Source organism: Camelina sativa, chromosome 2, assembly GCF_030686135.1.
Source record: "Camelina sativa cultivar CO46 ecotype springtype chromosome 2, ASM3068613v1".
NCBI lineage: Eukaryota > Viridiplantae > Streptophyta > Magnoliopsida > Brassicales > Brassicaceae > Camelina > Camelina sativa.
The window spans coordinates 2030077-2056233 of record NC_141881.1 but is presented as its reverse complement, the minus strand read 5'-3'; the positions used below and the strand labels follow the sequence as shown (position 1 = coordinate 2056233).

Here is a 26157-nt window from a genome sequence, read left to right as displayed (position 1 = left end):
AACCTCTCAAAGATCATTTGACATCATCACTACTTTAGAGAACCAAGAATATAAAATTGGCACAATACAAAATAGTTTTTAGTCATATTAAATTGAGAAAACATAATACAAAAAACAAAGGAATAACTCACAGTGACCTTTGCAAGCAACTTCATTCATTTGCAGCTTTTGGGCAGATTACTCTCTTCAAGCTATAATTCTCCGAGCAAGTGGAATATTACTGCTTCAAGCCAAGTATCTAGATTGGTCAGGACTTGAGAGAACGTTATTCTTCAAACAGATCAGCTCTCCTCTCTCAATACTGCCAAAAGAACAACATGGATCACTCCAGATATGTTTTCTGTATTCCTCGGTTTGTGGAAATTGCAGACCGAAACTAACTCTGCAGCGTTTAGGCTAGGAAATGGTGGAGGAGATGTCAGTCACACGCATTTGACTGGTTAGTCTTATGAGCTCCTTAGTCTCTTCATCTAATTCTACATTATCCTTTGCCATACGCTCTTCAACTATGAGTGCCATTTCGCCTGCTTTAGCGTAAGTACGTAATAAAGAATTGTAGAGCTGAGTGTTCACATGACCAGCCTTTCGGAGTATAGTCATTAGCTTACTCTGTTGGCATGATGAGAGCCAGTTGTGTTGGGCCTAGTCTCGGCCCACTTTTAAATATAGAACCCAATTACGTTTACAAGAAATAAAATAAAATTGACATCAGCAAAAAAGAGTTTGAACTTTGAATTTTGAAAATTGAAAATGTTCCTAGAGCAATCAATTTATATATGTTACTAGATTTTAACCCGCGGTACACCGCGGGACAATATTTACAACAAAAAAAAAGTTAAATTTTAAAAAATTGTATTTGTTTGTTAATTTTGTTTATTTTGTTTAGTGTTTAAGATTGTATAATTGTATTTTAACTGTTAATTATAAAATTTGATCAGTTGTATACCGCAAACACGCGACAATTAATTAGTTTTATTTATACTAGTGTTACATTTGTACCGTATCGAATTTCTTATGGTTATAAATATATAAATTTTTACTGCTTTTTAGATTTAACCCGTGAAAAAATTATTCTTATATTAATATATTTTTAATTTTTTAGTGTTTTTAAATTTAATCCGTAAGTTTGAAGTTATTTAGATTTAACCCGTGAAAGAATTATATCCATAAAAGTTATTATGCAGTATACCACATATTAATTTATATTATAAATACTCTAATTTATTAGATTTAACTCGTGAAATAATAATTTTTGCATTTTTTATCAGCATATTAATAACCATTAAAGTTTTAATTGTTCATATGAAACAATATAGTTATTACTGAATATTAGAGTTTTTAAAATAAGAAAATATTGTATAGATATTTTTGGCATATGTTATTAAGTGTAATAAATTTCTTAATATATAAATTATTTTAGGAAGTTATAAACCAAATTTGTAGAGACATTTTAGGAATCTAATTGATTCTGTTTGTATGTGCAATTTTTAAGGATTAACTTTGTAAATAAGTATAACTTAAAGAAACACCACGGGATAATTATTTAGTTTTATTTATTTTAATGTGAGAAATATGAGGAATCAACCCCTAAGTACCTCAAATCAAATAATGTAGATAATTAAATCTACATTTTACAATCAAAATATGTAAAGCAAAAATTTATATAGAAAGTCTATACAAACAAAATCTCTAAAGATAGTTTTGGTGATTTTATGGGATTAAAACTTCCATGGGTAGAGTTGTTTTTGGAAAAATCGGAATGTATAAATATTGTTAAGATTTTATGGCAATAAAGGTAACAAATGTTGGTCAATTTAAGAAAGTTTAGTATTTGAGTTTCTCTGCAATGTTATTTGTGGAATTTTTTTAGGGGTTAATGTTGTAAAGAAAAATTAAAATAAGCAACGTAACACAAAATATACTTCAAAAATGTTAATATAGATTTGATTGGTGAAAAAAATATGAGACAATCTATTTTTTTTACGTTTTCTTTTCAACAATATTTTTCTTTGTGTAAAGGTGAGTATTTACATTTGTTTAGAAACAGTAATTAATTGTATAATTTTCACAATCATTTTTTTCTTATATAAAAAGTAATATTATTTCTTGTAAAATTAGCAACTTAAAATTAAAATAAGTAAAAAATATTATACTTTCGAATTTTATGATATATATATATATATATATAATTTCCTTATAATGGTTTTATTCTAAATGTTAAAACTGTTTACATATTTTAAATAAAGTTGGGTTTTCTTTTCTATTTTACTTTTATATAAAATATTTTTATGGTAGGTTTTGAATTTTAACATTTTTATTTTTTATAATTTTAATAAATTTAAAATTGACATGTGTCAACATCTGAATGATACAATTGACACATATCACAATCTTGTTAATTAGTAATTTTGACATCAAACTTTATATAATAAAACTTCACTTTACTAATCATACACAGAAAATTATTTCATGTATTTACAAAAAGTATATAAATTTTTTTAGATAGCAAACGACACTGTTTGGAAAACAAAAGATAAATTGATAAAATGATATTTAAGATCACAAATCATACATATATAAATGAAATTAATTTCATATTGTCACTAATTAGTATTTCAATACAAATATATAATATCATAATTTTCGAACATATATATATATATATATATATGAATGATTGATATGTATATATATATACCAAAAAGGATGGGTACATGAAGAGATTTCCTAAAGATCTCGGTCAATAATAAGCGGAGTCAAGTGGATCATATGTAGAGAATCCTCATCATCTATTCGTTTTGCAGAGAGAACAAAGTGAGTGTATGGCTCTTCAGATTTGTAAGATTGGACACTATACTTCGTATTGTTGTCTGCTTCTCATTGGCTCAATCATATACTTGCAATCTATTTTGATATCATTCCGAGATTTATAATAGTACGAATTTGGTCGAGGACAGAGGGGAAGAATATCGTGAAATTAGTATAGAGATATCTATCGTGTACAAATTAAAGGACATACAAAGTTTTTTTGTTCCTATTACTTTTATGCACACGTGACAAAGATTTTGGTCTGCAATAATAGTGTAAAGCTTACTCGTACTCATACTCAATATTTAGTTCTTCTTTAAAATAATTTGACATTGTCATGGACTCATGGTTGAATAAATGTATTGATCTAACATATTGAATCGTTAAATAAAAACCCCTAGGTTTCAGATTTAAAATTCGTTTTATGATAAGGGCTGGACTCCATTTTCGTTTTAACAGAGTAATTAAGTTATATAATTGGTTCACTTTATCATTGTTTCTTTTTCTTTTTGGTTTTTATCACTTTATTCTTCTAGTTAGTTTGACTACTATTTTAAAATGGAATGGTTTCTTATGATAATTAAGTGAGTATATATGGCGGGTTGGAAGCATTGTTAATCATAGGCATTGTTGATTCTAACACGATTGCCGGATTCGTTTGCTCCGGCTCTGTTGTTCATTGTCAAAGGTGAAGCCACAAAGGTCATGTTCAATAGCTTTGGTGGTCGTGCAGGTTGGAATTTGTCGCCTATATACATCAAAGTCTTTTTAATTATTATGAATGTATAATATTGGATATTTATTGTAGTTCCTGAGAAGAATGTTCAAATACAAATTATGATTATGTATTATAGTTACTTCTGTTTGGTTGCACTATATTACTGATCTGTCATAGAGTCTCTAAAATCGGACCTCACTTTTCAGATTTTATAAAAACAGAATTTAACGAGTTAGTCAATGAATGTTTTTGCATATTACCAGATTCAAAAAAAGCAGTTATGTATTATGTGTATGTAAGTATTGGTGTGTGTAAACAATCTTCGCATAAGTTTGTACTAGAAATATGAATCGAAGGTTTAAATATACCTATGTTTATGCAATAAGTCACGCTTTCGTTTATAAATATAATTAGAAGCCGTAGTCATACAATGGGACTAAGAAAACACTTCTCTGCCATAACATAAATAAAATAAAAAAAAAAAAAAAAAAAAAAAAAGCCAGAATACTAATTATTATTGTCTTAGAAATAAATTTATTTGGTGAGTCGTCGAGTTTGCCCATTATTAAGTGGTCACCCAAAATTGGTTCGGCTTCCAGTTAAGCATCGTTGTTGGCTCACATCCATTCTCATGGCATCTCCTTTTTGGCCTTCTACTAAACTTTTTCTTTCCAGTTTTAACCTCAAAGTTGTCATTATTCCCCATAATGCCCTCCTCTTCCTCTTGCTCTTCTTCTTCATCCTCTGCATAGTCTTCTTCTCCTTTCTCTTCATCTTCATCTTCTTCATGAGCTTCGATGTCAGATTCATTTTCTTCAAACTGATCTTCATCTCCATCATGGCTAAGTGATGAATTCTCTGATAAACAGAGACGTAGCCTTCCTTCACAACGTTCAGATACAAAGCAACGAGGTGGTGGACAAACCCTAATCGCTTGAACAACAAGACGACCGTCTTCTTTATATGACCTCACCATACGCCTATTGTTGAATCCGTTGACGGACTTTAAAGGTGGAGGAAAACTGTTTTCACGGGTCACTATAAGGTTGGTTTCTTTCTGAGGCTTCGCAGTATGAGGACTCATTATTGAAGTATTGGTGCCTTCAAATGCAAGTAACGAGATCTCATCTCCACTATCACTCCCATTCTCTGTCCCAAGGCTCTCTGTGCACATCTCAAGGCTCAGTTTAGCTACGGAACGCTTCTCGATTGGGTGGACGTAAGCTGTTTTCTTTGTGACGTCGTCTTCTCTGTTTTGGAAAATGCCTTTGGTTTCAGAGAGACATTGTAGGAAACTCCATCCACCAGAGTCAGCATTTTGGCTTACTTGCTTCTTGGGGAGATGTTGGTAAGCTTGGCCAAATATTGCGGACATTTTTGTGTTATGTATAGAGAACAAAAAGAAGAGTGAGTACTGAGAGAAGAAGAGAGAGGAAGAGAACGATGGGATGAATATGATGAAGGGGAGCTAGAAAGGATGAGTAGGGTGTGTATTTATACTGCGAGTCTAGTTTCAACTTGAGTGGAGGTACAGTAACACACCTCTACAAACAACTAAAAGTTTGGTCATCCAAACAAGTACTGTTAAAATATATATATTTAAGTGCTCTATTATAGTGAGTTTAGACTTTAGAGCATGACTACCCTAATGTAATCGTGTCGACCGGTTGATCCGTTGGTTCAAAAAAAAAAAATTTAAGAAAAAGAACTTGTTATGTCAACGAATTATTAATATTTAATATTGGTTAATTAGAACAAAAAGTAAAGGTAGGGACGAATATTCGTCTAATTAGCAATATAGCACCGTGGACTAATAATACTCTGTTTTCCAAATTATCCTTTACTTTTTTTTGGTCCAATCAAAAGCTCCACACCAAATAAAACATAAACTTTGAACCACAATCTAACTTATTTTGCTATAGATCAATTGATCAAAAGGATTCTTCTTTTGTTAATTTGTCTTTCTCTCATGATCATTCTCATAAGTCCTAACCACATATTTTATATATTACGCATATATATATATATATATCCAATTTTTGGAAAGATGAATGTGAAGAACTACCCTCTTATTCATTCTTAATTAACATACAAATCAAATATATATATATATATATATATATATCAAAATAAATAAATAAATGAATTAATTAAAAGTGGTAGTCAACGATATGTTAAATAAATAGTTGAATAATAGAATATGCTATTATAAGAAAAACACAAGAAAAAAAATGTTAACTAGTATTGTAGTGGCTCACATGAATAAAATATAAAAAGAAAGCACTTTCTCATTGTCTATAATTAGAATAACTTTCTATATAAGGAAAATAAACAAGAACCAGCCAATAATGTTCTTGGTAGATGCCAGACTAAAAAAAAAGTAGTTCATGCATCGACGTCTTTGAAGTTTAACACTCGCCGGACGTAGATTGGATTTTGGTTCTATTTAAACCATATATAGAAGAAATTGTCCCTTTATTCTTTTTAAAAAGTTACAAATAATTTTTGAGTATGCTGTATATAAGATGAAAAAAATGTTTTTCAAGAGATCCTTACTCACAAGTCACAATTACAAATAATGGTTTATTAAGTTATTAAAGAATATATTTACAAGTTTATTTGGTTGTATAGATTCAAATACAATATCTATCTAATTTCTTTGAGTACATTAAGAAAGAAGATGTTGTATCTAGCTAGCTAGCTGGAGTCAGGGAGAAATGAAATGAACAACCACACAATTGACCCTGATCACATTTTCAAAATTAGTTAAACTTTTATATATATAAAAAATTGACCGCTGCCTGATAAAAAAATTGACGCCTGTAATTATTTTTTTTTATTTTTATTTTGACCCCATAACATAGCTGGACTCCAAAAAAATGTTCTGGTAATACGTAAATTAGTAAATATTTATCTTATAATTGATCAAGTCAAGATACCACAAGAGTTCAAAGTCCACAAATTTCATGGAATGATCAGATCGATACTTTCAAGTCTCATATTCGATCAAGGACAAGAATTGTGAGCATAAAAGATCGCGTATATATTATTCTTTATTGGATATACATGAGAATTTTTACAGCCTTTAATTTGTTTCGTGAGAGTTGAGTCATACAAGAATTAAACAAACCTCTATACATCGAAGAAAGACTTTGAACAACGACGAGTCCAAACAATTTAAAACTTCGATATGTTTTTTTTGGGTTTTGTAAGTACATCAAATTTGTGAGATGAAGACTACAATTAGTTAATCAATAATTTCAAACACGAAAACAAAAAAGCTGGGGCAGAACGTTTTTTTTTCCTTTTTGATTTTTTTTTAATGATTATATATACTCCCTCCGTTCTAATTTAGTTGTCGTTCTAGGATTTAATTTTTGTTTCATATTAGTTGTCGTTTTAGATTTTCAATGCAGATGTTTGATGAATATTTCAATCTTACACTACAAGAAAAATCAATATTCATAGCACATGATAAATGCTATCGTATGTGTTTAATAGCGTTTTCATAAATACTATGTTATCGGCAACTATCTTAGGTATCACCTTTATTATAGCGTTTTTGACATGTGCTATTATATGTCATTCTTTTATAGCACTAATCAAATGATATAATATAGTTTTCCGTAACACATATTTTGTACCATTTTATATTATGTCATAGCATTTTTATTTTGCTATATGGAGAAATTTTAATTTTAATTTGATTTTTATAATTTATATATTTGACCCCAGTTTTGCAGACTTATTTAAATGGATTGATATAAAAAAAAATTATTTCATAAATATCATCAACATACATAACATTAATTTAAACAAATCTTACATATCATACAAGTCTTGTACTATGCTGCCAAGTTTTATCCAAAAAAACTAACATTAAAACTTATAAGGATTGAGACAAACTTGCGATATCTTCTGTCTCTTCTCCTCTATCTATTTCGCCTTCCCATCAAAAGCAGTACACATGTCTGAAGAACTGTTCCGGTTAGCATTCCCATCCATATTCCCTGTAATCATGTGTATCCACAAAACTAAGGTGCTTTTGTGGTAAAGTAAAGAAAGATATTCACGAATCCAAAACATTGACAGATAGTATAAAGACATTTTAGCTCAAACTCAAATATGAGAGACTTATGGATGAGTAGAATCAACATTAAGGTTTTCTATAAAACAAGTAGAGAATCAGATAAACAAAGCATTCACCATTCTGATAATCAAAACAAAGCATTCACCCTTCTTAAACAGCTATCACAGCTTATCCATACAATGGTGCAAATAAGAATGATAATAGATGGGGTAACATCCAACTAAACATGCAACATCCACTAATGGAAAGGTAATAAGATATATATAATTACCTCTGTATGGGCTTCTCACCAGATTCAGGCTATTCCACAATCTTTGCAGGAGGGTTCTACTGAAAATAATTTCTTATGTTACCTCTGCTCAGGCGCCAGACTCTTTATTCATGTTGGAAACTCCAAACAGTCACACACTACAGAAACAAGAAAGATTATAAGTGTTTATAAGCAAGCTCTCACACAAAGCACATAAGTTGAAGTCTAAAAGTAAGGATATAACTTTATCATCTGTTTTTCAGCCTATAACCAAAACACAAATGAATAAGAGAATGAGACACTATAACAGATTTCAAGAGACAAGAATCACACGAAGTGAAAAAAAAACATATAGTTTAAGAACTAGATCATAGAGGCAAAGAGAGAAAGACTCACAGAGAAAACTAGTAATGGACAGAAAAAAGACAAGACACTAGATGAATTGCTAGTCATGAAAGTATTTTAGAAACTTGCACATTCAAGTAAATGTCAGACCAAATGCAGCAATACAAATTGGTAGGAAGTGGACTCTGTAACCAAAAGTGTCAAGGTCTTGTTTAGTAACAGTAACACAATATAACAGCGAAAAATCTAACCTTGTGGCCTAGAATTTCTGGCTGACTGGCTCTCTTATCTCCTTTCTATACAAAAAAAATGAGAATAAAAACAATAGCTCAACGAAAACAAAGTTTGAGCAAGGGAGATCGAAAGAAGGGACAACAAAACTTGTCATTGGTTGTAATGGTCTTGTGAACAGCCTTCTTCTTTCTTATATGAGATTCAAAATGTTTAGAGAACATCCAAACATGAAAATGATAAACAAAAAATTCACAAAAAGACTTAGTTCTCAAACCTTCTTATTATCTCCTTACGCTTCATGACTGCAAGAACATCTCCCTCTTTTGTCTTTACTTCAATCGTAGTAGAACCAATCTGCAACCAACTCATCAAAAATACCTCAGGGTTTTATGGATACACAATCTAATAGTTACCCCCAACATAGCACAGTAACAGGAGAACGGATTAGGAAAACCAAATTTCAAAGTTTCAAAGTCCTCTTCAAAAGAACTAAATAGAAAAGAAGAATTGAAGAACAGAACAACCTTCATTTCAAACTAGCATCCAACCTTCAATTTAGACTAACATCCAAGCTCGATTAATAACCAAAAGAACAAAACAATCTTAAATTCAGACAAACATCCAAAGCTAAGAAATTTTTAAGCTCGATTAATTAAAATTTTAAATTGTGAGTAAGAAATAAAAGCAAACACCTGGCGGGTGCACTTGGACGAATAAGAAGAACATAAAACTCTTGATTGTTTCACAAAATCCGAACCTACGCATTCACGCTCACGGTCTCTCTCTCTCTCTCTGTCTCTATTCCTATCGCAATCTCGATCTCACCCCTATCATTCTCCCAGTCGCGGTCACGTACTCGGTCCCCATCTCAATCTCAGTCTCGATCTTTGTCCCAATTGGTGTTGTCTCCATTGGCGTCTTCAGTCTTAGGCTCGGAGTTGATATAATGGATGCGAAATGAGGCCGGCGACGAGCTTCACGGTGGAGTCTGTGGTGGAGTCGAGAAGACTGAAGACCTAGATTTCAGTTTGGGGATTTTTTTTTCTTGTTCATCGTATAGAGAAGGGAAAAGAATATAGGGGTAATTAAAACTTTTAGATACGAACAAGGCTCAAGTGAAGTTTTTCTTTTTAGTATAGACAAAATAAATGATTTTAGGTTTACATTTTAATGAATTTTTATCATAGCTTTTTCCTAGTGCTATTAATACTAACCAAAATCAAAAATCTATCATTTATAGCAGTTACGAAAATAGTGCTATCCTAATGTGCTATTAATAAGCATTTTTTTTGTAGTGTTATCCCTGCTGTTTTAAAGTTTCAACCAATGAAAAAATTATAAAATATATTAATGAAGAGCAAAACATAAAATTTAATAATTTTCTTAATTTGTGTGCAAAAACCTTAAATGACAGTTAAACTAGAACGGAGGGAGTATGTTTTATTTTTTAAGAACAATTAGAACGTAAGTTACATTGATAATCTAGTGTTAAGCACTAAGTAAGACTTTATTCTGCAAAGTCTGGCTTATATATGTAACAACAATTAAAAATAAAATTGTACACTAGTATTAGATATTGAACCAACGCCTATTAAAACACTTAATGCATTTATGAGAAAGTATATATTATAGTAATGATCATGTCGACGTAACTAGTTGGATTTAATAAGAAACTATATTATGGCAAAAGAAGTTTCTAATTTAAGTGAAGAAAACTTTTGAAAGACTATGTGTTACACAAACAGCGGTTTTAGTATATATTAATGGTTTTAAAAGCTGAGTAAATGGATTAATAGATATGCTAAGTAAGTATAAAAATAAAAGCTAAGAAGAATATATACCATTCTCTTCCTCTCTCCAATGAGCCATAAACCGTTGGAATGTCGCATTCGCCAATCTCTACTTTTAAATCTTTTTGTTTCTATTGGTGTTTTATAGATTTGTCCAACCCAATCAGAGAAAAGAAGAGGAGGATTCTTTTGCATCATCAACATTCCACTGCTGACCTGAAAAATTATAATGCAAAGGAGAAATCAAAAGCTAAGATCCTTCAGAAAATTTTGTGTTATTTTCTTAAGTCTTTATTCAGCTTTAATAACCTTTTAGTACAAACAAAGTAAGGAGGAATCGCTAACATGTTTACACAAACATGTCAACTGAGAATATTCTTTTCTCTAACTTTTGACTATCTCTCATCCGTATGTTTTAACAACACTAAAGATTGGGTCATCAAGGAGACATGTCAATTAGCTGAAAGTTGTGAATTCAATTAGAAAAACTAATCACGGTCGTTATATTGATAATCTAATGGTAAGCACTAAGTAAGACTTTATTCTGCAAATTCTGGATTAGAGAACTATTCTTTTTAGGAAATAAAGTCGTATATGGTTTTTCTTTAGATTAAAGAAACCTATTATATCTTTAATGTCAAATTAAGGGAGTAAAGGGACATCTCGGATTAGTAACAAAAACATAAGTTGTTCACGTATAATGTCCAAAAACAAGCACAAAGCAGTTGTTAGGAGCAGTACTAGTTAGTCTCAGTAACCAGCTAAGAGGATCAAAAGCATATTAAGCCTGTTTGATTTACTTCATACCTGACCAAATTGTTACAACAAGCTGTGGGGGAATGTGGGATGTTTACAATTTTATATCTTAGAGACTATGAAACTGCATGTATTTAACTTAAGACTATGAAACTGCATGTATTCAAGCTCCAAACCGCGGCCTCGTCTTTCAGATTCGTGAAACTGGTGCCTGGTGGTAGCTTAAGCCTTAAGCGAATCGTCAAGTTCCTTTAGCGATTTTATCCACCATTAGCGATTTTATCTAACGTAATATGTGACCAAATTATTACAACAAACAGTGGGGTGTTACAACTTTATGCCTTAGAGACCAAGAGACTAGTCAAAACGAAACACACAAAACCTAATCATCAATTATGGAAAAATTTAGAACGAAACACAGAAAATCTAAAAACTTGTCTTGATCAATGTTGTTCTTCTTCTTCTTCTTCTGTTTTCTCAAAGCTTTCGTTGAGAGCTTTCGAGACATGATGAGATCTTGATTCATCCTCTTCTTCTTCATCATCATCGAATTGAGGAACAGGGGATGAGAAATCTAAGCATAAACCTTGAACGACTTGTTCATATGAAGGAGATAGATCTTGAGATGTGATCTGATGGTACTCAACCATCTGGTTAAGACACTGATTTTCTCTAACCAGATTCGCGTTTTCACTCGCTAGTCTAGCTTTCTCCGTAAGCAACACCTCCAATTGTAGCCTCACCTGTTTCTCATAAAATCAAAATTCATAAGATAGAGAACAGAGCATAACAGAGCAGAAACAGAACAGTTTTTGAGTATTGAACATACCAAATCATCTTCTTCAGGTCTAACACCTTTCACAAACCCATCTCTGAGTCTCTTGTTCTCTTCTTCAAGCAAACCACAACGTTCTTGGATAAAACTCAGGTCAGATTTTATGGATTTAAGCTCTCTTGCAAGTGAATTCGCTTTCGCTGCCATGGATATCGCAATCTGCAAGAAATAAAGATTGAAACTTTATGACAGATTCAAACATAAAAGTAGAAAAAAACAAAGACTTTAAAGACACATACGTTCTTAGCCCTCTTCATGATTTTCCTATCTTTTGGTCTCTTCTCTTCTTCATTCGAAGAATCATCTTTTTCTTCAACGTCAGATTCGTGTTTCCTCTTCGTCCCTTTACTCTCTTCTTCTTCTTCTTCTTCTTCTTCTTCTTTCTGTTGTCGTTGTATCTGATCAGCTTGAAGATTCGAGTGGAGTATCTCAGATAACGTAGGTGGTTTAGCTAATTCTCTTACTCCCTGATTTTACAATAAACACTTTTGTATCATCAACCATGAAGGATGGACAAAACCTAATTTTCAGATCAGAATTTAGATTTTTTTTGTTTACCTGAAGGGCATTGTCGAGGTTACTAGAAAGCAGAGAAAGAGTATGAGAAACCGAATCAAACCCTTTAAGCAGAAGCATCGAATCGTTCTTAAACCTCTTTGATCTCTCTGATTCTCCCGTAGTAATCGAATTGGCGATGGGTTTGTGATCTCTGCTCTTTTCTTCGAGAAGAACATCTATCCTGTTACGAAGATTACTCCATAAACGCTTGTCTGAAGATGGACTAACAATCGATGGAGAAGAACCAAAACAAGTTGCAGAAACCATGTTCAAGCTTGTTCCTTCCTATTTAAAAGAAAAGAAAAAAAAAAACAGTTTCAACGAAATTTTCAACTTTGAATCGAACCGAACCCAATCGGAATAGAAGAAGAAGAAGAAGTTACCTGGTTAGTATGATTAGGTGATTGAGTTTCAACAGAAGCAGCCATTGATGAAGGTTTAGAGAAAGAAAGAGAGAGAGAGACGGAGAGAGAGAGAGAGAGATGTGTAACGGCTAGTTTATTAAAGATGAGAGATTTATGGAAAGAAGGAGACTTTTAAATAGGATTGTGAAACTCTCTGGCCCAACGTTCTGATTTCTCTATAACTCGTCTTGTCTATTTTTTTTTTTTGATCAAATTAAAAAAGAGACAAAAGTGTAGATCTAGAAGTGGGACTTTGGTCCGACGACTTCTTCACTGCATCCCAAAAAGTATCTCTACAGTTTCTAGGGATGGATGGATCACTAGGTCCCACTTTCTCTTATCCAACGGTCGTTTCTCAAAAACTCTTACTATAATAATCTCTCCAGTTTTAGTAAACATATGGAAACAAATGTGACTTAAAAGGATTGTCAAAAAAAATGTGACTTAAAAGATTCAACAAATCGTGAGATATCAAAACACTATCCATTCTTAGGTGGTTTAATGCACTAATCTGATAATCAAAACTATCCGTTGATTCTCTAACAAGAGTGGAATGTCAATACATTTTACTTTTATAAGATTTGCAACAACAACAAAGCTGACATCTTAATATAATTAGAAGCTTTTTGAATATACAGACAAAAAAATTAAACTCGTATTTTTACATAAACGAATATATTTCATACATTTGGGCCAAAGAGCACAATGGTTAGCGAGAGCTCGAGACTGACACTGATGTTGTTGTAGGATTTTAATCCGGTTTCTCTATATCTAGGATTTAACATGTCCTCTCTACGCACCCAACGAAATACACAAATATGCATACATGATGATACATATTAATTAACACATGTTTATGGTAGTCTCTTACTGAGTTTATCAGAGTGGAGGTCTCTCCAACGAGTAATACCCGAATTTACCTTTGCGAAAATCCGTCAGTATTCTAAATGCAGCTTGATGACTATCTCCACCAAACAAGTTAAGCCCAAGCGTCTTCACAAATCTGCCAAAGGGATAGAGAGAGACCAGAGATTTCAATAACAATCCATGAAGTAACAGTGGTGTTTGCCCAAAGAAATGAGTGGTTGCAAAATAAAAATCATTACTTTTTACCGCAGCTTCCTTCTAGCTGGATCTTGTATCTGTTGTAAAGAGCCTTTGCGCCTATTTGTTCAAGACGAAAAGCAAAGACGAGAATGTTGAGTTTTTCATCTTTGACTAGAAAAGCACAGAAAAGTATATAGAAAAAAACTGGTAATATTCAGAAACTGACCTACTTCTGGAATCCGTGCTAACATCTGCACAAGGATTCCAGCAACATCAGTGAAGTCATAAGCTTTCTCTCCAATGTCATCACAAATTGCAAGCTTTATAGCAGCTGCTTGATCATCGATACGCATAGGAAGCATTCCAGGTGAATCTAAAAGATCAAGATCTTTCCCAAGCTTGACCCATCTGTTTCCAGTAAGACAAGAAAAATGACCAGTGACAGAGATTAGGATAAGGATCTTGAATGTGTCTGGAAAACTGAGTCTCACAAGCTTTTTAAAAGACATTCTTACTTCATTTCTCTAGTTACACCTGGTCTAGGAGCTGCTGCGCAAATTTTGCGCTTCAATAGACGATTAATCAAAGATGATTTTCCAACATTAGGGTATCCAATAATTCCAGCTCTAACCTGCATCATTTGATATATAAACTTTAAATTGAAATCATAAATGTTGCAACAGAGAAAAACGGATCATGATACACTTTACTCACTGATCTAGGGAGAAGTCCCTTTTCTCGACGTTTCCCATTTACATCACCTGCTAAACTTTTTGCCAACCGACCTAGCTTCATAGCTCCCTGTAACCATCACTCAGAGATTATGTAACCAACAGTGCCAAGAAAAAAAAATGATCAATCCCAATCCCAAAGCAAAGATTAAACTTATAGAAACCATACCATCCCAAGTTTGCCATTTGTGAAAATGACCTTTATTCCTTGCCTTGCAAAGTATCTCGCCCAATCATTTCGATCATCGTTCGATATCATATCTTCTCTATTTAATACCAATATCCGCTTCCTATTCCCAAGCCACGCATCCATCTACAAAATATAACCCCAAAAGTAGGCACACAAATGTTTAGTCACAGACTTAACTTGCTCCTATAAAACACTATTCCAATGAAAGCTTCTCGTAGGGAGACACAAAATTCTTTTACTTCCGCTCTTAAGAAAACACTCAAGTATCCGCTTCTCTCCACTACTGAAACACTCAAGAAAACAATGCTTAACCAATATAAGTGTACATGTTCTAGCTTTCCCACCACAAGAAGCAAGATAACTAGCAAAACAAACATACTCTAAAAAGTAAAAACCGGATCGAAGACACTAACCTTTGGATGAGTGGTAGATAAAGGAATCCTAGCATCTCGAACTTCAATCACAACATCCATAAGCTTAAGCTGTTCCCTAAGTTCCTTTTCAGTTTTCATTATGTGTCCTGGATACCACTGTTAAAATCAACAGCCACACACACACACACACAGAGTAAACAACAACAATCCAACGAATTCACACTTCCAAAAAGAACAAAACTTTTCGATATAATAATAATACCTGAACAGGACGTAATGCTCTAGTCCATAGACGAATATCAGATTCTAGATTCAACCAATCAATTTCATCCTCATTTGCTTCTAATTTGAACCCAGATGAATCATCCTTTCTTGTAACATCCAAATTCGAATCTTTTCCTCCAACAATCTGTAAACCAAAGTTTCCAAATTTTCTCAATTTCATTTCAGATAAGGAAGAAGAGAGCACGAAGGTACAATTGAATTGGAGTATGTTTTTTTGCCTGAATTGGTGGTGGACGAGAAGAATTTGCAGTGGGAAGAGAAGCGGAGACGGCGTAAGTACATTTCCGGAAGCTTCGACCTTGAACGAAGTGGCTTAGGTTCGCCGGAGAAGGAGACGGCGATGGCGCTAACTGTGCAAACATCACTGATGAACTCTCCGATACAGAAACAAAAAGTTAAATTACGAAATTAAAAATTCTAAAACCCCTTATCCCCTTTTTAGATATCTATCTGTAGCTATTACGATGACATCTCATGGGCTTTAATAGACTCTTAGGGCCCAATAATCTAAAAGGCTTAGACCGAATTTTAAAAACTTCGACAAAATTATCAGAAGTAAATAAACGAAAGATTTTTAAAGATGGCTAGAGAGTATTTTATAGTTTGAGTAATTTAAATAATTTCTGTATTTTTGTAATACTTTTTATGACTTTATTTTGTAGAAAAAAATATATAAAATCATGAACTAATAATATAATAATTGAATTCATTAATAATCTTAGATTATTTTATTTTAACTGAATAACACAAAACTCTTATTGACTTTATAAAAGTCTGAATCCAATAACCCAAAATTGTTTAGATTTTAAATGAATTTTTACAAATCACAAACTAATAACACAAAATTTTGATTTAATAACAACAGATTTTACATAACATTTGAAGTTTTTAATATTCTATTAAAATCACAAACCAATAATCCCTGCTAAAAAGTTTTCGCAATTTTACAAAGAGAGTTGTCGATTTTTTTCATTTTTAAACTGTAAATGCATGAAGTTAATAAGTGTAGCCGAATCAGATGGTTACTTTTATGATACTTTATCAATTCGCAAATGGTGTTTGAAAAGGTTGAAACATTTACAAACGTTATATTTACCTGTTTTTTACTGCTATTTGCCATGCTTATATATAGTTATATGTCAAAAATCTTATGCAAGATAGTATACATATACAGTAGTATTATATTTTATGAACATACGGTACTAAATTATTATTCATTATTATTAGACATGTTCGTTACGCACCAAACTAAAATAATAAGTTTCATTACATTTAAATATTAATATAAGTTGTTGTTTTCTCAAAGACAAATTATAAGATGTTAGAATTTAGATACGTGTTAATTATGTTCATATTAGACATGATCTATTTCTACCTATTTTATCTTAATAATATATAATATCCCTACTGTTTATGGATAAAAATATAGTTATATTGTAGAAAAATATTAATTAAATATATTAAGTAAAATGTGATAGAATCTATCACTAAGTATATTCTAAATATATTAAGTAAAATGTGATAGAATCTATCACTAAGTATATTCTAAATATATTAAGTAAAATGTGATAGAATCTATCACTAAGTATATTCTAAAATGTTCATCATCAGTGTTATAAAGAATATTCTAGGTTACTAACCAAGATTAGTAAATTAATTTGTGATAAGTTTAATTACATTTAAATATTAATATAAGTTGTTGTTTTCTCAAAAACAAATTATAAGATGTTAGAATTTAGATACGTGTTAATTATGTTCATATTAGACATGATCTATTTCTACCTATTTTATCTTGATAATATATAACACCCCCTACTGTTTATGGATAAAAATATAGTTATATTCTAGAAGAATATAAACATATTAAGTAAAATGTGATAGAATCTATCACTAAGTATATATTCTAAAATGTTCATCAGTGTTATGAAGAATATTCTAGGTTACTAACCAAGACTGATAAATTAAATTAGTAATTTAGTTATGTATATCAGTATAGTTTAATGATTAGTATGACTATTATCTTGGTTATCTATTGTTGTTTTCAAAATTTGATGAAAGTAATGAAAGTTAAACATATGTAGCAAATGTAAATCTTACGTGTCACGTAACCGAGAATATTCTATCTGAATATTGTTGATCAAAATTCAAATAGAGGGAAATTGTTGCTCTTATCAACATTTTTATCCTATAAATGATAAACAAGTAAGGAATATTTGAAAAAAATGTAGAGAGAAAATAGAATCTTAAGATGTGAAAAAAGGAAAAAAAAAAATCGTGAGATTAAGGGTACTTGAAACGTAGGTAACTTGAACTTGACAAAAATAGGAAACTACAAATAAGATTAACACCGTTCGACACGAGTGAGATAAGTACCAAAGCTTCTCTTTTTATTATCCTTGACACCGAGACAAATACCATTTTTTTTGTTTGTTATTATCAAGATAATTACCATTTATAAAACATTATATCTGTCATACGAAAAATATACTCAGCTTTTTCTTGCAAATAGAAACTTATATTGTTACTTAAAAAATATAATTTGTGTGATATGATATGATTGACAAGCACTTCGTATGTGTACTTTGGAAGATGTCGACCTATAATAATACCATTTTAAAAGAAGAAAAAAAAAGTATATACTGATATACATACAATACAAGAGAATGGGATCTAAAAGAAAAAAGCCAAGTTTGCCCTTCAAGGCCATAGATATGGAAAGATTATCCCACAAAAACACATTCCATGCATTAGAGCATTTTCATTGGTAATACTGTAATATGTGTCCTAAACTATAATTAATATTTGGTAATACTCTATCTTCTCTTTTTTTTTTTTCTCTTTTTTTGGACAAAATCTCTCTCTTCTCTTTCTCAAGACTTTAAAAATCAAACACAATCTCTGATGGGAAGTCGGTTCTGTCCCTATATATATATAACCCAATCAAGACTTCCTTCTCTCTCACCAATATACTACAATAATCTTTTTTTTTCTTCTCTCTAGTAGTATCTCAATTTCTTCTTTTCATCTATATCACTTAAGTTTTCTCTTCTTCTTCTTCTTCATCACTAAGTCTGTTGAGAGAAACAGAGGGAAGAGTATGTCGTCTCTTCATCAGTATCATGCTCTTAACTCTCTTCCAAGTAACACAACAACAATATCTTCTACTTGGTCTTCGCTCTCTTCTTGTTTCCTTAAGATCTCAGGTGAGTCATCTCTCTCTCTCTCTCTCTCTCTTGTCAGTAGTAGTCACGTACGATCATCACACACGCACAAAAACAGAGTTTTCTTTTTCGTTTTTATATATGTTATCTATCATCCAAGTCTCAAACTTTTGTTATCTACTGATGAGTTTAGTAATCAAAATTTTCACTTGTGGGTTTAATCATGATCCGTTCTTTGACTGAGTTTTCGATAAAACAAAAAAAAAGTTTTGATTTCGGGCCTTTTTTTTTTGGTTTTCCCTAGAGAACAAAACAAATATAGAGAGAGTGATGACTCTGTTTTTATGTTCTGTCTTAGTACACACGCGTGAGGTATGTCTCATCATCATCATCATCATCATCATCAATGAACTCTCCTCTTCTCTCTTTTCTCTTTCTCCAAAGCATTATAGAATCATTAACTACTCTCCAAAATTCTCTCTGTTTTTTTTTTCTTTGTTTCCCAAAAATTCGATTTGTTTTTTTTCTTCGAAATTTGGGGTTCTTTGACTCAAATACGAAAATGGGGCCTTTTCTCTGTTTTTACAAAAAATAAGTAAATCTTTTACAAAAACAAAACAATATCATTTTGGTTTTTTCGAAAGAATGTACAATTTTCCTATTTATGTGTGTTACTCTGTTTTATATTATATGATGATGATATAAGAAGCTTTTCAATATGAATTAATTTACTATTATACTATAAAGAACGTACGTTTAGAGAATCTAGTAGTACTCATTAGCGAATGGATTGACCTCGTATCTTATTATTTATTATTATAGCCAACACATACACACAAAGATCTCCTTTGGAAGCCTAAATAAACTAATGTTTTCACGACCAAACTAGTTATATATATATATATATTTTTTTTTTAACATAGTAGTAGTAAGCAAATTATTTTATTAATTAATACTTTTTTTTTTCTTTCTGACCTCCTGACTTTGAACAGGGTCTCCTCTCAATGTCGCTAGAAACAAAACCAGAAGCGGTTCTATATATTCTTCAACTTCAAACCTTCGAACTCAAGGTCTACTTTTTATAAAATCTCAAGTTTTTTTTAATACTAGTCTTTTTATATAAGAAACTTAAAACTATATGTTTTTTTTTTTTTTTGTATGTGTGTCTAGAATACGTTCATTATCAGGAGGTTCAACATGATCTACCTCTAATACAGTGGCAAGAGATTCAAGAAGGAGATGCTCCTCAGGTAATATCATTTTTCTTTTGCTATAGTGTTCTTGTCACTAATAATTACAAACAACCACATTAATGAATTTTGCTAAATTCTTAATTATCTATTCATTTTTACCTTGATTTATACATTTTACCCCGAGTTATGGCTTTATATTCCATCAAAAAATAGTTCTTATGTTTTCACCGACAAACTATATATATATACACGCATGAAATTATTCATATTATGGTTTGAATTCAAAGACTGTCATGATATATAGTATGCGCTGATTACTTCTTTTTTCTTTCTTTCTTGAATTTGAAATTGTAGATTATTATTGGAAGTAAGAATAATGCAATCGAAGAAACAGTGAAGAGTGTGAAATCTATTTTGAGAAACTTAAATGACGGTGAAATTACGATATCGGCTTATGATACAGCTTGGGTTGCATTAATAGACGCCGGAGATAAAACTCCGGCATTTCCCTCTGCCGTGAAATGGATCGCCGGTAACCAACTCTCTGATGGATCTTGGGGTGATCCTTATCTCTTCTCTTATCATGATCGTCTCATCAATACACTTGCATGCGTCGTTGCTCTAAGATCATGGAATCTCTTTCCTCGTCAATGCCACAAAGGTTAAATTTTTTTTTTTTTTTCGAAATACAAGAAACACACAAAAAAAAAGAAGATAAAAAATCTTCACTTTATGCAAAAATCAAACTTTTTTGTAGTGGCCTAAAAAGAAAGTATACGTTGTTGTTTAAATAGCTATAAGTTAAGTCGAGTTATAACATCAATCTTTTGTTGAAAGGTTTTTTTTTCTTTTTCCTTTAAACTTTCAAAAATATTAGGTTGCAACTTATTTGACATTTTTTTTTATATTAACTATGCATGGTTTTGATGTATATATAATCAATGGCTAGTTCAGGAATCACGTTTTTTCGGGATAATATCGGGAAGCTCGAAGAAGAAGACGATGAGCATATGCCTATCGGATTCGAAGTAGCATTCCCATCGTTACTTGAGATAGCTCGAGAATTAGACATTGATGTACCGTACGATTCTCCCGTCTTAAAAGATATATACGCCAAGAAAGAGCTAAAGCTAACAAGGTTCGTGTGTTACCCCAAAAATATATATGAATTATTATCAAAAAAAATATATATGAATTGAACATTCTATTTTTTTATGAATATATTTGAGAGTATATTATATATGGGTCCAATGTACTTCACTCAACGCCAAAAAGGAATTATACGATAATATATTTGTATACGTAATATATATATATATATATATATATATATATATATGGATATGAATTGATTTTGGACATACGTGTGAGATCTTTTTGTAGGATACCAAAAGAGATAATGCACAAGATACCAACAACATTGTTGCATAGTTTGGAGGGTATGTGTGACTTAGATTGGGAGAAGCTCTTAAAACTTCAATCTCAAGACGGGTCTTTCCTCTTCTCTCCTTCTTCTACGGCTTTCGCATTCATGCAGACCCGAGACAGTAACTGCCTCGGGTATTTACGAAATGCCGTCAAACGTTTCAATGGAGGAGGTTTGTTAACTAGTCCTATTATTATCTATGAAGTTATCTACTTTACAGTAGTATGTCGTGCGCGCATGGTACAGCATAATGTAAACTTTTTTATTACTACTTATATTTAAATTATTCTTTTATTTTGTTCAGTTCCCAATGTCTTCCCCGTGGATCTTTTCGAGCACATATGGATAGTGGATCGGCTACAACGGTTAGGGATATCGAGATACTTTGAAGAAGAGATTAAAGAGTGTCTTGACTATGTTCACAGGTTTTAAAAACGTTATTCGTATAAATATATATAACTTCATTTGTATACCAAACTATTTAACTCTAATGATGATGATTATTAAAATATCAGATATTGGACAGACGAAGGCATATGTTGGGCTAGATGTTCCCATGTCCAAGACATCGACGATACAGCCATGGCATTTAGGCTCTTAAGACTTCATGGATACCAAGTTTCCGCAGGTAAAAACTCATATTTTTTAATTGGTTATTTATTCTTAACCAAGACAAATTAACGTTATTTCATAATGTGAAATTCCTGACAAAAGTTGAATTTTAGATGTATTCAAGAACTTCGAGAAAGAAGGAGAGTTTTTCTGCTTTGTGGGGCAATCAAACCAAGCGGTGACCGGTATGTTCAATCTGTACCGGGCATCGCAATTGGCGTTTCCAAGGGATGAGATATTGAAAAACGCCAAAGAATTCTCTTATAATTATCTACAAGATAAACGAGAGAGAGACGAGTTGCTTGATAAGTGGATTATAATGAAAGACCTACCAGGCGAGGTACGTACATGTAATATAAGACCAAAACACACATTATATTACTAATGATTCCAAAAAACATTAATATTAACACATACGCACTGCATGCCGTTTTGGGTTCGTCTGATGGAGACGCAATACGACAAAGCGTGTTTGGCCTTTTTTGCTTATTTGGTTTTCTTATCTTGATATTTTTTCTTTTTCTTTTGCCTGATAGATTGGGCTTGCCTTAGAGATTCCATGGTACGCAAGCTTGCCTCGAGTAGAGACGAGATTCTATATTGATCAATATGGTGGAGAAAACGACGTTTGGATTGGCAAGACCCTCTATAGGTACAGTACTTCTTATTTTTAGATTTTGGAAAAACTAAATAATTTTGCATATATGGACCATATGAATCCAAAACAAAATGCATTGCACAGTTGCACTAAATGTTAAAATGCATGCATGAGCTGACCATGTATATTTTTGGGACATAAGGGTATTCTGGTCATCTGCTTTTTTAAAAGACCTAGGTGAGTTTAATCTGGATATGAAGCAAATCAATTGCAAATATCTAACTTACATGTTGGTGTGTTTTTTCTGTATTTAACAAAAAAAATTCGGTAGTTGTAATCTTTATTTTGTTTCTTATTTAACTATGAGCTAGATACATTAATCTAATCAATAACGATGGTGGACAATGTAGGATGCCATACGTGAACAATAATGAATATCTGGAATTAGCAAAACAAGATTACAACAATTGCCAAGCTCTGCATCAGCTCGAATGGGACACATTCCAAAAGTAATACCATCTTCACTCTTCATTTTTTTCTGATAAGTATGGCTCTAAATGGTTGTTGGATATATTGTTAATTAGTTTGTTAATTTTTTTTGTTTTTTGCTAAGTATTACGTTAATAAATTGGAACAACAATGCACACTGATTTGCCTGATACTGCAATATTTTTTTATAAAATGTCAATTTGAATAGTGGCTGAAAACACGTAAACGTATCTTCAATAGAAACCACACACATTTATATTATTTTTCATCTTCATATATATATATATATATATATAATATAGTGTAAATTTGTACGCAGGTGGTATGAAGATAATATGTTAAATGAGTGTGGGGTGAGCAGGAGTGAGCTTCTCGAGTGTTACTACTTAGCGGCTGCAACTATCTTTGAATCAGAAAGGTCACATGAGAGAATGATTTGGGCTAAGTCAAGTGTATTGGTTAAAGCCATTTCTTCTTCTTTTGGAAAATCCTCCGACTCCAGAAGAAGCTTCTCCGACCAGTTTCATAAATATATTGCCAATGCTCGACGAAGTGATCATCACTTCAATGACAGGTACGTAAATTACATATTTTCTCTTACTTAATTATTTTTAATAATATAGCTTAGCTAGGATCACACACACACACATATATATATATATATATATATATATATATATATCAATGTGAATAAAAAAAATTTGTAGTAGCGTAAAACCACTGAGCAGCTATTGCAAATTTTTAACTCTAGTGGTTTTACGTTTAACCCTATTCGTTAGGTTACTGTTTGTTTTGCGGCAGAAAAAACCAAGCTGTGGAACAAAAAAAAAACAATCGTCAGTTAATTATTATTTAAAAAAAAAAGATAAGTTCATTTAACCTAATTTAGAAGAAATAAAACTGTCAGTTTCATCGCACTGGTGATGTGCAGACAATTTTTTTCAGTATATATGGCATTTTCTGCCAAATAGATATATAACTTCACTAGAATATATTTATTTTTTATTGGTTAGGATTAAAGATATCAATTCTCTCATTCGATAAGGATCAAAATAGGTGACGTGTATAACAACAAAACAAAAAACATCTGGAGGCCGAAAGGCTCGAAACTGTAAGATTTGAAAGTTCCAATACCACGAACGAAAAAGTAAAATTGAGATTTATGTGTGTAGAATATAATATTTTCCTTTTAGCAAAAAAAAAATAGATATCTTTCAAAAAAATTAAAATTGAAGGGAAGTTTAGAGAAGAAAGAAAGCTCTGGTAGAAACAGCTGATTGACTAATTTGTCTATATTATAAATGGATGTAAAATCAGGAGCATGAGATTGGACCGACCAGGAAGGGTTCATGCGAGTCGACTTGTCGTCGGAATCTTAATCGGAACTTTGAATCAAATGTCTTTTGATCTTTTCATGTCTCATGGCCGTGACGCTAGCAATCTCCTTTATCAATCGGTACGTCTCGCTCTCTTTTTTTTTCTCTCATATTTTAGGTTAGTGTATTTTTAAAATAAAATATATAAAAAATTAAGCAAATAGAAGAGTATATCTAGGGCCTAGGGTATATCATTATGACAAAAAAAAAATGTTCGATATTTATGCATCTATAAATATTAAGTGTATGATTAATTTATCAGTTAACTTACTATGTATAGTGGGGAGAGTGGATGGAGAAATGGAAAATAAATGGAGATGAAGGAGAAGTAGGAGAGCTCATGGTGAAGATGGTAATTCTAATGAACAGCAATGACCAAACTAGCTTCTTCTCTCATCCTCACTTCGTTCGTCTCGCGGAAATCATCAATCGTATCTGTCTTCCTCGCCAATACTTTAAGGTTAGTAATGGTTATGTTAGTAATTTAACTTTAAACTTCAAACATATAAGTTATTTGAAATAATTGTGATAGTAAAATGTTTACTCATTTTATATATTTTAATTCCTTTAATTGATTACTTTCGGTTTTTTTTTTTCTTCTAAAATTCGGTCGAATAATTAAATAGAATAATACACATCCACAACTTTCTGTTTCCTTGTGCGGTGGACCGGACCAACAAATTATCAATTGGAAGGATTGGTCTACTCGATGTTACTGGTTCATTATTGATGATCCATTCGATGTTATCGGTTAGAGTCTAATCAATTATTAATTGTCTTAATGCAGTCAAGGGGAAACGATGAGAAGGAGAAGACAATAATAAAGAGTATGGAGAAGGAGATGGAGCAAATGGTTGAGTTAGCATTGTCGGAGAGTGACACATTCCGTGACGTCGGCATCACGTTTCTTGATGTAGCAAAAGCATTTTACTACTCTGCTACCTGTGGCGATCATCTCCAAACTCACATCTCCAAAGTCTTGTTTCAAAAAGTCTTGTAACATCATCATCATCATCTATTCACTAATTTAATCAGTGGATTAGTGTATTCATAGATGCATGAAAACTGAGTTATATTCATGTAGAGAAGGAGGAAAAAATTAGATCATATGTACAGTACAAATGAAACCTTGGAGTACCTATTCGGCTCCATTTTTTTATACATATATGAATTAATAGCCCAACCTCTTCTTTTATATATTGTGTTACTTAATATAGACTCTAAGATGCAACGTATGATCTAAAGTCTGACTTCTTCATTTTGCTTTGATCAGTTTCAGACTTTTATATATAGTTTAAATACTAGTTTAGAGTGGTCCAACGTTTTATAAGTCTTGGGCAAGATTGAAAAGAATGCACCATCTATATTTTTTTATAGTAAAAAAAAGTTATAAATTAAAGATTCACCAGAATTTGACCTATGAATATGAGCTCAAAAGTTATGATTTCCTTTGTAGTGGTATATATGTAATCTTATTTCTTGTTATAAAAGTATTGGAATTTTTTGTAACTCTAGAGAAATAGTTATATATGAGTGGCCATAATCTAAATTAATGTGATTTAATTTGCTGAAGAAACATAGGAAGTGATTATAGTGGGGTTTGTTAATAAGAGCCAAAGACTCATGCACTTGTCATGTCAAAAAGACCTCTCACTTTTCTAGAGATTAATTAATTTACTTTTGTTTTTGGTTGTGTGTGTGTGTGTTTTTTTTCGTTTGTCGTGGCTTGCATGCCTTTGAAAAGGAATTTTAGTGTGGCAGAGACAAGCTCCACTTTAGAACACATGATCTTGATCATGACTAGGTTTTGTTCTCTTTTCTTTGGACATCAAACACTCAACTTATTAAGACACTGTGATATCTATGTAGATAGATTCTCTCGTTGGG

At 31.8% G+C, this 26157-nt stretch overlaps 3 protein-coding genes, 1 long non-coding RNA gene and 1 pseudogene across 7 annotated transcripts; 1 reads left to right on the top strand and 4 right to left on the bottom strand.

Annotated features, from left to right (window-relative positions):
• Positions 1-3899: 3899 nt before the first annotated feature.
• LOC104714663 (protein FANTASTIC FOUR 1 pseudogene) lies at positions 3900-4979 on the bottom strand (annotated as a pseudogene). The gene has a single exon (XR_015566009.1). The product of XR_015566009.1 is annotated as a protein FANTASTIC FOUR 1 pseudogene (transcript).
• Positions 4980-7284: 2305 nt separating this feature from the next.
• LOC104714654 (uncharacterized) lies at positions 7285-9621 on the bottom strand. Of its 3 annotated transcripts, none has more exons than XR_015575367.1 (6): positions 9138-9558; positions 8720-8799; positions 8593-8634; positions 8463-8507; positions 7888-8024; positions 7285-7536 (listed from the first exon to the last, which is right to left on the bottom strand). It is a non-coding gene; the product is annotated as an uncharacterized LOC104714654 (long non-coding RNA). The 3 variants fall into 3 exon arrangements; XR_015575369.1 differs by having other exon boundaries at positions 8593-8630; XR_755882.3 differs by lacking the exon at positions 8593-8634 and having other exon boundaries at positions 9138-9621.
• A 1647-nt stretch (positions 9622-11268) lies between these two features.
• On the bottom strand, positions 11269-13077 carry LOC104714643 (uncharacterized). Its single transcript, XM_010432076.3, has 5 exons — positions 12768-13077; positions 12385-12669; positions 12066-12293; positions 11821-11985; positions 11269-11734 (listed from the first exon to the last, which is right to left on the bottom strand). The coding sequence occupies exons 1-5, from the start codon at positions 12810-12812 to the stop codon at positions 11435-11437; spliced, it is 1023 nt and encodes a 340-aa protein (XP_010430378.2). The 5' UTR covers positions 12813-13077; the 3' UTR covers positions 11269-11434.
• Positions 13078-13433: 356 nt separating this feature from the next.
• LOC104714631 (DAR GTPase 3, chloroplastic) lies at positions 13434-15864 on the bottom strand. Its single transcript, XM_010432066.3, has 9 exons — positions 15634-15864; positions 15393-15539; positions 15170-15286; positions 14736-14879; positions 14550-14636; positions 14351-14466; positions 14062-14243; positions 13895-13952; positions 13434-13791 (listed from the first exon to the last, which is right to left on the bottom strand). The coding sequence occupies exons 1-9, from the start codon at positions 15775-15777 to the stop codon at positions 13668-13670; spliced, it is 1119 nt and encodes a 372-aa protein (XP_010430368.1). The 5' UTR covers positions 15778-15864; the 3' UTR covers positions 13434-13667.
• A 2035-nt stretch (positions 15865-17899) lies between these two features.
• LOC104714573 (ent-copalyl diphosphate synthase, chloroplastic-like) lies at positions 17900-25465 on the top strand. Its single transcript, XM_010431989.2, has 15 exons — positions 17900-18618; positions 19569-19646; positions 19747-19826; positions 20124-20430; positions 20724-20907; positions 21153-21367; positions 21500-21620; positions 21711-21823; positions 21921-22147; positions 22344-22459; positions 22816-22914; positions 23214-23468; positions 24212-24350; positions 24551-24730; positions 25058-25465. The coding sequence occupies exons 1-15, from the start codon at positions 18513-18515 to the stop codon at positions 25268-25270; spliced, it is 2433 nt and encodes an 810-aa protein (XP_010430291.2). The 5' UTR covers positions 17900-18512; the 3' UTR covers positions 25271-25465.
• The last annotated feature ends 692 nt before the right edge of the window (positions 25466-26157 follow it).